Source organism: Cottoperca gobio, chromosome 18, assembly GCF_900634415.1.
Source record: "Cottoperca gobio chromosome 18, fCotGob3.1, whole genome shotgun sequence".
In the NCBI taxonomy this organism is placed as follows: domain Eukaryota; kingdom Metazoa; phylum Chordata; class Actinopteri; order Perciformes; family Bovichtidae; genus Cottoperca; species Cottoperca gobio.
In genome coordinates, this window is record NC_041372.1 from 3,520,553 (window position 1) to 3,534,489 (window position 13,937).

The 13,937-nt window shown below is 40.4% G+C and overlaps 1 protein-coding gene across 3 annotated transcripts in view; it reads right to left on the reverse strand.

The window, feature by feature from the left end:
* Nucleotides 1-9,963, reverse strand: part of pcxb (pyruvate carboxylase b) — a 248,890-nt gene extending 238,927 nt beyond the window's left edge. The window contains exon 1 of one of the 3 annotated variants that reach the window (XM_029455184.1): nt 9,622-9,963. In XM_029455184.1, coding sequence (XP_029311044.1) covers nt 9,622-9,626 — 5 coding nt within the window. In that variant the 5' untranslated portion in view covers nt 9,627-9,963. Of the gene's footprint in view, nt 1-1,167; nt 1,245-9,518 lie in introns of those variants that run through there. The other 2 variants (XM_029455185.1, XM_029455186.1) reach the window with 2 other exon arrangements.
* Between the last annotated feature and the right edge of the window lie 3,974 nt (nt 9,964-13,937).

Genomic DNA, 13,937 nt, shown 5'->3' on the forward strand with positions numbered 1-13,937 from the left:
GCCGAGGGTTGTGTGTGCCTTTCCACTCGATGCTATTTTCCTTGAAAATTTTAATTGCCGTTACTGATATTTAGAAGAAATCTTGCATTATTCCAGTATTCAAACAGAAAAAGCGTTATTATGTTTGAATAATATGAGACCTGTGGCCCTGACTTCTGATGCTGTGAAAGTTAGTGAAAAACTTCTAATACAATCTGCAGATAAGCAGCTTGTTACACGTCAGTTTGTTTATATGATAAGATGTTATCCTGTATAGTATAGTGAACTCTATTATAATGTTTTTACCGCTTAAATCAATATATACATATATTAATATGACTCAGAGAAACATTTTTGTGGAAAATTGTACAAAAACCAAATGTGCTGATTATTTGATGATCAAGTACGACGAAAGCATGAAATGGTCTTGAATAATAACACCACCACACAGTGTTTATACATTCAGAACACATCCATTTAATAAACTGATCTGTTGAATGACAGCTCACAGCTGATTAAAGAATCAAAGCATCTTCCAAAAATTAGATTTCCATAAAACAGGAAGGAGGGAGTCTGGGAGCCAATCAGCTGCTGCTCTGCTGACCAGCTGCCAATCAGCTGCTGCTCTGCTGACCAGCTGCCAATCAGCTGCTGCTCTGCTGACCAGCTGCCAATCAGCTGCAGGTGTGTCAAATTAAAGACAACAACTTTCTGGTGTGTGAGTGCAGCATTTTTGTCAAATCACAACAGTAAAATTAAGCCAGTAATTATCTTTTTTCTACCCCAGAAATTTCAGATTCAAATCATACAAACTAGGGATTGAATCCTGCAAACTGCCCTCATTAGTTAATTGTAGGAAATAAACTTGCTGGCATTTAGCTTTCAGATGCAAAATGTTTTGTCCAAAGCAGCGAGGGTGATTAAGAGGAACAGACTCGCAGTTCATCAATTCATGTTAAATACTGAACAAGAAGCTGCAACGTCTGTCTCAGTTGAGCTCAGTGTTATAGACAACATCATCAAACTATCACATGAAAAAGTGTCTCATTGAACAAACACTAAACATTTCTTTGCACCCAAAACTGGCGTTTTAGTGATGGCTGCATGTATAATCCCCTAAACAGATACAATTATGAAATTGAAGCCTCCTCCTACCAAACGTACACGCATACATTAACACATTACTACCTTCTCAACTTGATGCTAAGCGGCTCATTCACTATGAGGAGCAGCTTTACTGGTGAGCTGTTACACTGAAGCGGTGGAAGCTTCTTCTTCTGCTCCGACTAAAAGGCTGCGCCTCACTGACAGAGCTTTGCTGCCACCCTGTGGTCAAACAACAGCAATGCAGTCAATGGAGAGCACATGTGCCACTCCTTGGACGTCCCAGAGTTTGACTATAACAAACACGACTGATCGGTCAAGTTAACAATACGTTTGGTTTATTATGCACTTCAGACGCACATATGAAAAAAAACTACTTCAAAAGGCTATATCCTAAACTATTACATACGTTAGACATTAATCAAAATCACTCTGAGTGGTGGCATCTTCTTCTTCACTGTTAGGCCTTTATCATTTCCTATTTCTTGCCTCCTCGTCTCCTCTTTACTCCGTCCACCTGCCTGTGACCCAGAAATTGATCTCAGCGCACCATCTTAAAGGATTTCTCAATTCCTAAAATGCTTCTCCAGGGGGGAGGAGAGAGGAGGCTTCCTGGAAGAGCTATGAGCGAGAATGCAAAGGTGTGTCCTTTTGCGAAAGTGTCTTCAGCACCAGTAACGTATAAAAGCCGTGCGACAAAGGACAGAGGAGGCAGCTGTGCCACACGGCATAAGCTTTTGTCATTCTTAAATGCATGTTGCCTCGACTCCTCGTGTCTCGTCCTTGCCTCCTCCGTTTGCATCTCAGGTGTGGAGGGGAGACGTGAGGAGACAAGGAAAGGAATCAAGGATGTACAAACAGAGAAATGAGAAGAGGGGATGGAAACGTATGTATGTATGTATATGTAGAAACCACATATGTTCTGTATAGATTTAAAGATTGTGCACTACAGACAGTTCCCAGTATGTAGTGCACTACAGACTGTGCACTACAGACTGTAGTGCACAGTCTGTAGTGCACTAACATGCACGATGAATGACCTGCATGATGGCACATAAACGGCTTCACCTGTGTGAAGGGGATTGTCTACTTTAAACTTTTATTCAGTGCATGATGGGAGAATTAAATACAGAAGAAATAATACAAAATAATCAAATTACATAAAACCAAAAAGGTCTCCTATTCAATACCAATTAAACACGTCTCCTCAGACAAAAGAGGTGAGTAGGTGAACTTGTGGAGAGAATGTGGACGGACTGCTGAGAGACGAGATCACACAGATTTAATGTCATAAAGCAAACAGGGCAAAAGTAATCTTTTGATTTAAAATCTCCTCAAGCCGTATAGTGAGAACTTTTTTATTCTAGTTTATCATCTAGACCTAATGACCGTCTGAAGAATTAACTACGCAGGTGAACCAATGAATAAATGACACAGCCGATGAAATGCCTTGAGACCGTCTGAAGACTGTACGCAGTGGAAGCTCAGGCTGAAACACGATCCTGCATCTACACAAAGCAACAGCGTCACACCAGGAAACAGATACAGTTTCCTAAGACCTGAATACAACAAGGAGACAACAGCAGAGAGGAGCAGGTCAAACATCATCTCTCCAAGTGTTTATCACAAGTTATATCATCATCGCATTATTGAACAAAGTTATTGCAGATTTTACCTCGTGTTCCACCGAAACACAGAAAGCTGTTCCTACAATTCAACGAACAGTTGAGGACATTCGTCTCTGCAGAGCTCTAGACATGCAATGCTGTCAAACAGGCTCCTGATACTCTGATAACTTTAGTGCTACGCTAGTGTTCATCCTACACAGAGAATAAAAGAATCACAACAGCCGTTTAAAAAACAAATCACTGAATGTGATAAGATAGAAAACAAAAAGGTCTCATCTCTCCCCCAACGCGTCTGCTTCTATTGTTCGTGTCTCTCACTCCCCTCAGGCACTCAAGGATACATTATCAAAGGAATGTCAAGGAATGTCCCGAGAAGTAAGAGAAAGAAGAAACTTAAGAAAGGGATGAATGATTTTGTCCTTGCAGTTGACAAAGTATCTGGTGCCTTCACACACACACACACACACACACACAAACTGGTGGAAGTAAAACTTCCCCGTCGTTATAAACTTTTAAATGTTCATACTGAAAATGGGAACTTATGAATCACCTTCACTATTTGTAATTGAGAGTATTTAAAATATATTATTATTTACACAGAATTAAGCTACATCAGGAACATTTTAAGTGCAATACGACATGACAAGACAAATCCTTGCAGACAAAATAAATCATTGAGCAACAAGAAAGGAGCATGTGATCAGAGACTCAGACACCATTGGTTGTTGACTCGTGCTCAGTGACTGGACAGCAGGAGAACACAGACGTGCAGCTTTTGATTATGAGTCCATGTTGAATCATTGGGAGCAGAAAAAAAAGTGTGATCGTCTTTTCCGATTCACAAGTTCCCAATTCCATTTGATTAAATATCAATTTGCTATATTACAGTAACAATACTACAGACAGTCTCAGAGAACTCAAGCTGTAAATTACACAAGGAACCCTCTAACCTGGGGCATTATTTAAAAGTATTAATGTTAAGTTAATGTTTGAGATTTGTGGTATTTCCACCTCAACTGCACATCTCACATAAGGCTTTGCTTTTCAATCAAATTATATTTATATAGCCCAACGGCAAACGACACCCTCTGACCTTAGACCGTCGCACCACACAAGGAAAAACTCCCGAAAAAGAGAAAATGTTTTATAAACCTCATGGAGAGCGACAGAGGAGGAGCCTCTCCCAGGACGAGCAGACGTGCACCAGATGTCGTGTGTACACAATAAACAACATTTAAATTACAGCGTAGACAATGCATGTGGCATGATAATGTGATCATTTATGAAAAAGATCAATAACAGACCATTCAAATAAAGATCGATTTAAATTGGGAAATGGAATTTTGACTGTGGACTCACAGCTCAGCACTCAGACGATCACGTCACAACAAAATCAATATTACTGGAGTAAAAAAGAAATAAGATGCAACTTGTATTCCATGTGGCTCCGACTAAAAGTAGGGATGTATATCATCATGCACTGATATCACAACAGGGCTGACGTCATCAGTGAAAGATAGTAGTGAGAGTTTTACTGCAAACATTCTGCACCTTATCTCCACAACGGTGTCTTTGATGCTGAGTGTCTGATCAGATGTGACCGTTGACTAACAGACAAGTCGTGTCGACGTCTTTTCACTGTTCAAACTCCATCTGGCACACAAACGGAGTCAGGAACTGAATCTGGTTCATTGCCAATGAATAGCACAAACATAATAAGAGGAAGTTAAGTAGTAAAACATGTTCAAAAAACAAGAAACATGAATATAGAATAGAAGAAAATGATAGTAATATGAAGAAATATTAAAAATGCCAAATATATAAGAGCTGTGCTGTTTTTAGAAGTGGTAGTTTTGTGCAAGGAATGTGCAAAGGGTTAGGCTATGAAGAATAAAAAAGTACTTTATCAAAAGGTGTCCTGCTCGTTAAAGGCGATACATGGATTGCATTAATGTTCTGTATTCTTAGAAGAAAAGCGACATCAACAGTAACAGAACATCCAAGTCGTCCAAATATCTCTTTTTTGCTTCATCCACACCCACAACTGGAACAAAGGGAATCTCTCTCACATGGATTACACCGGGATCAGTTTTGCGCAGCGGCTTGTAAACTAAGTCCCAATAGGTCAGAGGTCAGAATGCTCATGTGATCCCAGCGTAACAATGCGTACAATTAAACTGTATTGATTACACATAAGAAAGACACAGACACCGTTTAAGAGCTTGTCAATGACTGACTCTCGCAGGACTCGTAGCATCTACAGTGAGCACGTTACTCATGCAGGGTCCTGATCACTTTGTATAACCAGGAATATATATATGCTTCACTCTTCCCACTTTATGATAAATAATGAAAGGCATTTTTTAGTGAGCAGTTTTATCATAGTTCAGATTAATACCTTGCACTTGATTTATGAAATGAGCACTACTTTAATATTCCAACAAGCATAAAGGTAACATTTGTGTAGTTAAAGCTGGAACAGTTTGATCCCCTTAACACAACTTTCAAAAGGTTTATACTGTGGCAGGAATGTGACCTTTGTCTTTAATTGGGTCTGAGAAGGATAAATAGGGATAGAAGGGGGGGGGGGGGGGGTCTTGTTTCAGACAACGCACCAGCCTATTCAAATCAATAATTTACCAGAGTTTTACAAGACAGACGTTACAGTCAGAGCATTGTGAGACAGTTCTGTCAAACATCAGTTTCAAAACTGCTGCAACACAAAACAGACACTGAGTTAAAACCAAAAAAGCCAAAATGGAATGTGGAGGTTTTAAGCCAAACGTGCTCTCACTCTCCCTCTCTCTCACTCTCTCTCTCTCTCTCTCTCTCTCTCTCTCTGTTGTCCGTCTCTAAATCTCTCTCTCGCACAAATACAGGGACACAAACAAGAACAAGCCTCACAGCAACATTTCTCAATAGCCAAAATTGTTCAGACAGCACGGCTAAATCATGACACACACTGACACACACGCATCATACTCTGTCCAAACGTAAAGGTCAGAGGTCACGGAGAATACACTGTGTGTGGGGCGGCGTAAGAGGTGATTTCTGGTTCATACATTAACTTCTTAGAGATCAAAGTTCTGTTTTGACGCACAGTCTGTGACATCATGACACACAAACACTAGCATCAACTTTGTCCTAATTGACTGATCGTGGGGCAAACGCATACGATGGCTCTCTGATAACAGCAGATCCATGTTTTCATCCTTTACAGAAAACGTCTAATCCTCGAGTTCACCTTTAAAAGACGAGCATGAGAGGACACGCACTCTTTTCAATTTAATTTGTTAATTTAATTCTGTGGGTTTACACAAAGCTCTGCAACACAGAGTGTAATATAAGACCAGGAGAGGGTTTAGTTGTTATATATACAGTTCAAACCTTTATGACCAGGCATTTTTACTGTATCAACACATGATCAGGTACGACATACAGGAATCAGAAAGAGCATCAGTCAGACTGAAATGTCCTTGTTGTGGAAGTAAAGTTTAGGATCAGAGCAGTAAGGATCCTTAAAGTATGAAGTCTAAAAAGGTCATAGTTATCAAAAGCAACAAAAGGTTAAACTCAAAAGTGGGCGGTGATGGATAAAAGGTTACAATGTTGAGCTTGTGGATTTCACAAGCGTTCTGGGAAACTGCCAAAAAGAAACGTAAACAAAAATGTATTTACACTGCACTAAGTTTCCTTAAATGTACCATTCAGAAGGCGTTTCAACACTCTCAGTACAAATACATTTGGCAATGTCAACAAACAGAAAGCTATTTGTTACAAAGTCAAACTTTTTGGTGAATTGACAGGATTATTTGAGCCAAATGAAAGCTCTTCACCATCACTCCTCTCTCCACCAGCTGTGTCAACAAGATGCTCTGCAGGCTGCTCCTTTAGGATACCATGCGTTAGAAAAACACTACATTTCTTACACAATTCTGAAATAACTGCTTTCTTATACACATTTTAACCGTGCCGCAGTTTAATCGAAGCCAGGAAATGATTTAAACTTGACATTTCTACATCTTTTCCGTGACTTGTATATAGATTTTCTACTCAAGAGAAGTCTTTGTAAAGGAGAACGTAGAGGAGAGGGGTGAGAGGTGAGCTTTGGATTCGCCGACATGCTTTAGAAATTGTGAGAAAAAAAACGCACTTTATAGCTGGAGGTGTCTAAGAGTTGTGTAGTTATCTTGTTATTGGACACTTGAACGTTTGTTTTGTATCTTCTACTTCTTGTGTGCTTATGCGAGTGAGGGGCAGAGCACCAGAGCTTCTCGAGTGGCATATTGCGACCCTTTACCAGACCCTCTTTAAACCTGACGAAACAACGAGGAAAGCAGCAGCTTAACATTCATGCAGGGTTTCATGATTCTGCTGTGCACAAGGTAATCGCAGTGGGATTAATCGATCACGCGCCATAACTACCATATCATAATAATCAGTCAGCACTCCGAGGCCCAGTTAAAAGCATTTCCTTAATCTGATGCATTTCCTGTTGACATGGGACAGCAGGGCGGGACATAACAGGGAGAGGAACCAATTAAATATCTGTGAAAGTGTTTCATGCGAGTAGAAGAGTCTCATAGTTTAACTGTACTTTTACGTTTAATTGGTCGTTATTCTTATTTATTCCTCGTACAATCATAGCAAGACGCTCTGATGCGTTTCACCTAAGTACTTCAGCGAAGGGGCGACTCCAACGGTACCCCCGTCTTTGTTTACTTCCTGCCTCCTGGTCTGACGGAGTCGACTCCAAATTCTACACCAGTCATCACAGATATTTGCTGTGAGAAAAAGAAGGTCCAGTGTTTGCCAGGAAACATAAACTCTCTCTCTCTTTTTCTCACGGTAACCCCAACAACAGGTCAGGACCCCAATTAGCCGACAGCCCTGAGGGAGTAAGAAGAGTCTGCACAAGTGCATACAGAAATACACATGTGCAGTGTTTTCAAAACATCTATTGTGTATTTTGGGCCGAGTGTGTCTATTAGCACAAGGTTTTAACACAGTGTGTGTGGTAAAACATATCATAAATATCTTTTCAGGCATGATAAAGGATACATTTTCTTTAAAAAGCAAAGCTAAATGTGCAACATCCGAAAACTAGAAACACAGACTCCGTGAGATTTTAAGTGTCGACATAGGAGGTGTGAGAGAGACGCTGCATCACTTCTGATGCAAAACACTTGAGTTTAAATGTTCTGTCTGCACTCTTGATTTAATGTATACTAAAAGGCATGCAAACTGTTGTTTATAAATAACATTACATACATATCATGTTAAGCCTTGCTTGTGGAAATATAATATCTTCTGACCATACCAGGAGGACTCCCTGCATCCTACCAGATATAAGCTGAACGTGATATAAGCTCACTGATGGGAGTAACACTCGAAAAACTGGTGAAGTACCTTTCAAAATGGGCTAAAATGAATTTGCAGCATGCTTACTTTGTTATGTTTTTGGTTGTGTGTCTGTTTATTTGTCAGCATGATTACAGAAATAATACTGGCCTGAACTTCATGAAACTCTGTGGAAAGGTGTAGCATGGGCCACGGGTGAACCCTTTACATTTTGGAGCGGAATTCGAAATCGCTGGGCAGAAAAACGCATTATTTCTCACTAATAGCTAAACTAACTAAACGACCTTCGTGGAAGATTTAAAGAACTCAGTTAATCCAGTGTCCAGGCAAGACATTTTATGTGGAAAAGAAAAATGTCATCCTGAAAAAGGAGCATAAAACTATGATGGATGTGTCCCAGCTGCGTTAAACATGTTCAGTCTTTTACCTTGGCATTATTGCAACACGTAATAACAACATCAAGATGAATGAGTGAATGGAACATGTCCATCAAACACACAAGGCCACTACAGTCCCTTTACAAGGCTACGACACAAAGCAGACAACTGCCTTTCTCTGCCTGAATATTTCTCATCATGCACCTGCTTGAGGATTTACTGCAATAAATATAATTTGCATGATCGCTACACCGCTTCCCACTGGGCCGCCTGAGCTCTGGGATGGGACAGCTGTTCTGCATGAACCACTTTTTGAAGCAGAGTAAAGGTTGCTTTGAGGATGAACAAACTGTACAAGCAAATGATTCTGACACGACAGATACACATGTACGGGTTCAAAAGGTGAAAGAGCAGAGACCAAATGTCTGCAACACAGAGAAGCAGTGGGAAAATCAGGACATCAAGCACACACAGTTTTTACAAGCTTCTTTGGTATGCAGCTTATAAAAAAAGAAGCATGTTATGCAATCTACAAGTTTCAATCTCTAAACAGACATGTATTCCTTACAGGGGAAATATAGGAGCCCCACTGCATTCATTCTGTGGGTGTGACAGTAACAGTGGTTTACCTGTGATAAAAGCAGTCATGCCATGCACTTATACTATTACAAAACTCCATTGAAAAAGCCCCAAATTTAGCGAGGGACCTCCTGCAACAACCGTGAGCCCTTTGACCCCACTTTGTATACTACTGCTACGAGGAGTTAGTCTTCCCGTGTACATTTCAGCTGAGACGTGTGTCTACCAAAGTAAATAATTATCTTTCTAAACAAGTTTTCAATGCACAGAGTTTGGTTCAGGTAGACACACAAGTTTTGAATCTCTCTGTAGCGACAGTGCAGCAGGAGTTGCAATATCTTTTACCACGTTGACACAAGGACACATGTAGCCACTCAGACACTCGGGGAGATCTGGGAATGACTTGTCTTCGGGTCAAATGCACTCAATGACAGCCACACACACGGGACTCATTCGTACACACACACACACGTTACCTATCAGTACTCACATCTTGGTGCTGTGTCGGTGTCAGTAAATGATGTGAATCCCGCTGGCAAGTAACCGGACACCGAATGTAAACAGTCGACTATGAGTGTTTATGTGTTGCTCACCTCATACACACACAGACACGCTGCTGGTCGGACGAGGAAGATAGGGGAGTTTATATATACACACTCGCACGCGCACACACACACTGAGTGACTTCGGGACAGCCGACAGGGCGCTCAAAGCGTCGACACACACGCGCTGTCACACACACGCACACTTTTGCTCAGTCACTCATAGGTAGTAAAGGCGCAAGGACTCTGAAGCTAGTTGCTAACTGTCTACTATAGCTAACTTAGCTAGCAGCTGGCACCGTCTGTCTCCGTCTCTCGGATATAGGAGTCTGCTACTGCGCCTGCCTCATGCTCTCTGTAATCTCTCTCTCTCTCTCTCTCTCTCTCTCTCTCTCTCTCTCTCTCTCTCTCTCTCTCTCTCTCTCTCTCTCTCTCTCTCTCTCTATCTATCTCTCTCTCTCTCTGTCATCCCTCTCCTTGACGTGACGCAACCAGGCACTCCCCCCTCCCCTTGTGCTCTCGACCAATCACAGAAGAGGGCATGTCAGCACGCAATGAGCGGCACCATTTAAAGAGCTCGACACACCCTAATGTAACATTCAGTAGTTTAAATGTATTATTGGATTATTGTACCATACTGGTAACATAACACACTAGTCAGCGATGAAAGACGTACTCTTCTCTTGTTTTGCTTTAGTAAAAGTAGAAAAACCACAATGTAGAAATACTTTATAATAAAGAAAATTGACTTTATTCACCCTTAGGCCTTCACCTTTTTGACAGCAGACATGTTGGAAGCATAATTAATACAGGTGGCAGCTGCTGTAATTTAATGTCCTAGCAAAAAAGATCTACATGCAACCTGCCCAGAACCACAGTTAGCAGCTAAAAGCCATATATGTATTTATTATTTTACACCAAAACAGAGATTAAAGGAGACTGAATAGTGGGCTTTCATACGGACTCCAAATGAACGCTTATGTTGTTCTATATTTTCCAGATGTATAAAAACAACTAACACATGTGTTACAACTTAAAAGATGATAACGTGTCAGCAGTTCTGCTGCACCCAGGTGGAGTCAGGTATTAGTTATTTGCGCCTTTTATTTTCCTGTTATGACAAGTAATTAGGCAAACTGTCAATTCATTGTTAGCCTAACCTAATGGGCCTTATAGCAGGTCAATTGAACATGCAAACGTGTATTTACTTGGGGGTAGAATATAGGAGTTCTCCTAAAGAAATTCCTCAGGAAATCTAAAACAAGTTAAAAGTCCATCAGCTATCTAAACCCAAACAACTGCCTCTGACCTTTGTCTCGTTAGCCCTATAATGTGGGTCAAATTACACAATTCTTTCCTGTTAGGCCTTTTTCATTAGTTCAAACTGTATAAGGTTTAAACTGATTCCATTTATTATTATGCTTTTGCTTATTGTCATGCTAATGACTGCAAGTGTATGTTCCTAAAACTACTTCAGGAACTACAACCTACATCATTATCAGAATAACCGATATACGCCAGATTCAAATTTTGGGTCAACTCCTCATTAAGTAACTTAAAGTGAAAGTCAAATAACAGAAAGGGAGAAAAGGAGAGGAAAAGTGAGTTCTGGGAGTAAATAGCGTGGTGTTCAGTATGAGAGGAGGTGCAGGAAACAGCTGAAAAGAGCAGGATTTGATTACAGGCTCTTAAAAAGGTTCTTTGTAGTCCTACTTTGTAAAGTGGACAATAGACTAGTATGCTTTCATCAAGAAGAGGACATTTCATTAAAGCAATTCATACATTACACTGATCCTAACCTGCAAACGACAACTTGATCCTTCTTATTACTGTATTATTTCAATGAAAACCGACAGTTAAGCCAGGAAGAAATGTGCATAACCCTAAACTGAAAATCAGAACATCAAGACTTTCTCCTATCAAAGCCAAATGTATTTAATTTGTTGAGAAACGCACACAGACACAAGCACACACAGGTACACTCACACCTGATTGTTGCTCTTGTGTGTTCTCTCACTGGTTCAGGATAACAGAGTCTGTGTAAAGACATTCCTAAGCAGCCAGAATTATGGCACAGGGGAAAATAAATGTGACGTTTTGAAAGGAGTTTGAAACCTCGTCGTAGTTGCTGTTGGATTGTGATTCCTGATCAGTTCCTCACTTGGATCACAGCTCTTTAGCAGCAGAGCACAACCACAGCGGGCCAGTGTTACACCACCGGTGCTGCTGTAGCGAGGTCACGCTGGACTGAGCTCCTGCCCTCTCCAACAGACTCTCAATATTACTTCTGTTGTCTTTGTGCGTACTTAAAAGGTTTCACAAATGTCAGAGGCTGTTTGGTGGGGGTCAATATTTATCATCCAGGTGACCTTTCACCCCCAGAGGGACCAGTAGGACAGTGTTTACACATGTCACTAATTCAAGAGACCTGTATGAATGGAAAATGTCTCACATGTTTGTGGTAATTAAAACTAGACATTATCTTAAAGTAAGACTGGATTTTAAGTGTTAAACCTTTCATAGTTTATTTTACTAACTTTGTCTATTTGTGTCCAGAAATTTCTCCTAAATTCACCAAAAGTTAGCATTAGATAAAAATGTTTGCATATTTAAACATCACATTTCAGAGAACTTGCAAAAAGTAATTGTGTTAATGTGAGTAATGAAGTGGGTAAGTTTCATGCTGATATCTATTAGTACAGTTTAAAATCCTATTCACCTGTAGTGTGTACAACATGTATAAAATGTTACAATACATATCTTTAAAGGTCGTTTTCTCTAAATGAGTTTCAACCTCCAACTGTGTCAATGACAGCAGTTGGCCTACAGTAATCTCCGAAGTGATAAAACCTCAAACACTCGTTTATTTATTTATCTCAAGAAGGGCAAAGCAAGTTCTCGCAACTTAAGACTTTCTTCTTCAGGAGACGAGGAACTGGTGTTATCATATAAAAGTAAAAAGGCAGTGAATCATGACGTCAGGTGTCACAGTAATCTCAAACTGTTACATGCGGTCTGGTTAAGGTTGTCTTAAGGTTGAGTCTTTGTTTAGTCATGATAAATGTATTGAATAAGAACGTGCAGTAGCTGTGATAAAACACAGGGTCGGTATGTTGACTTTATATTTACATAATGATGTGAATGCTAACAATTATAAACATGTACGGGATGACTTGTAAAGCTTCTTTACAGAATAAAAAAAGATATAACATATTGTCTTTTGTTGCATTTATGACAATACTTCAACAATACTTGTGTGTATGACGGTAAATGTGCTGTAGTTTTAAGAGTTACACACTGAAATGATTCAAATAAAAGCTGTTTTTGTTTACGCGTGCTTCTCTGGCCGAAGGAAAAAAACAAAAAGCATCAAATGAGAGAAAGTGGGGATGGGTTGAGCTCAGTCAACTGGCAAATAGCTGCTCACTATGAATGGCTGAATGGCCGCTGCTCAGTAACTCCTCTGTTTATTCTCTGCCAGGTCCCCCCTCCTCTCAGCCCATTGGTCTCCCTCTCCCCTTTATTTGCGTGCTTGTGCTCGCTCTCTGAGAAAAAGTCGACATTCAGGACTGCTGCTGCTCGCCTCTCTCATTTCTTCCTACTCGGTGCAAAACCTTTTCAATAAGTATGAGAACAAAACCTTCAACCACATGCCTCCAAACAAATAGTCGAGACACGGCTCATAATGCAGAAGTGAAAAGCAGGCATCAGAGAAAAGAGAGCAAACTGTGCCAGACATAGTGGACTTTTGACAGGGGGAGGAACCATTTTAAATTCTGTGTATCTTTTATCAGGGACACACACATACGGTTAACACACGATGCTCACAAACACACACACACACACACACACATGTGCATAAAACACATATCCATGGATCTACGTGCTCACAGCTTTACTTTAAAAGGATACGTTGAAGGACGTGATGCTCATTACATATACATGAACAAGCAGACTTGTGTATCATACACACACACACACACTCACCTATACAAACACTGTTGTCACCTTCACAGTGACATGAACACTCATGTAGATATGGGACCAAAGAATACACACCGCCTGGAGCAATGCACGGGATAGACAAGTATCGTGGATCCTAGAAATGTGCGTTAGTTAAATAATGACGGACAGGATGCTGTTTATTTTTGGGGTTTTCTGTTTGTCTTTGGTTTTTGCCATCACAAGTCATCCTTACATTTGCTTTATTTTAGATCAACCTCAATCTGGATTTAGCAGTCGTACTCTCACATTCACGGTTCCTCTTTCACGGCATCCGGACAAAAACACACAGAAACACTGTAGTTAACCATCAACAGGTCAATCCTGGGCACACGAGTGCTCAGACAGCTGTAAGAGAGGAGATG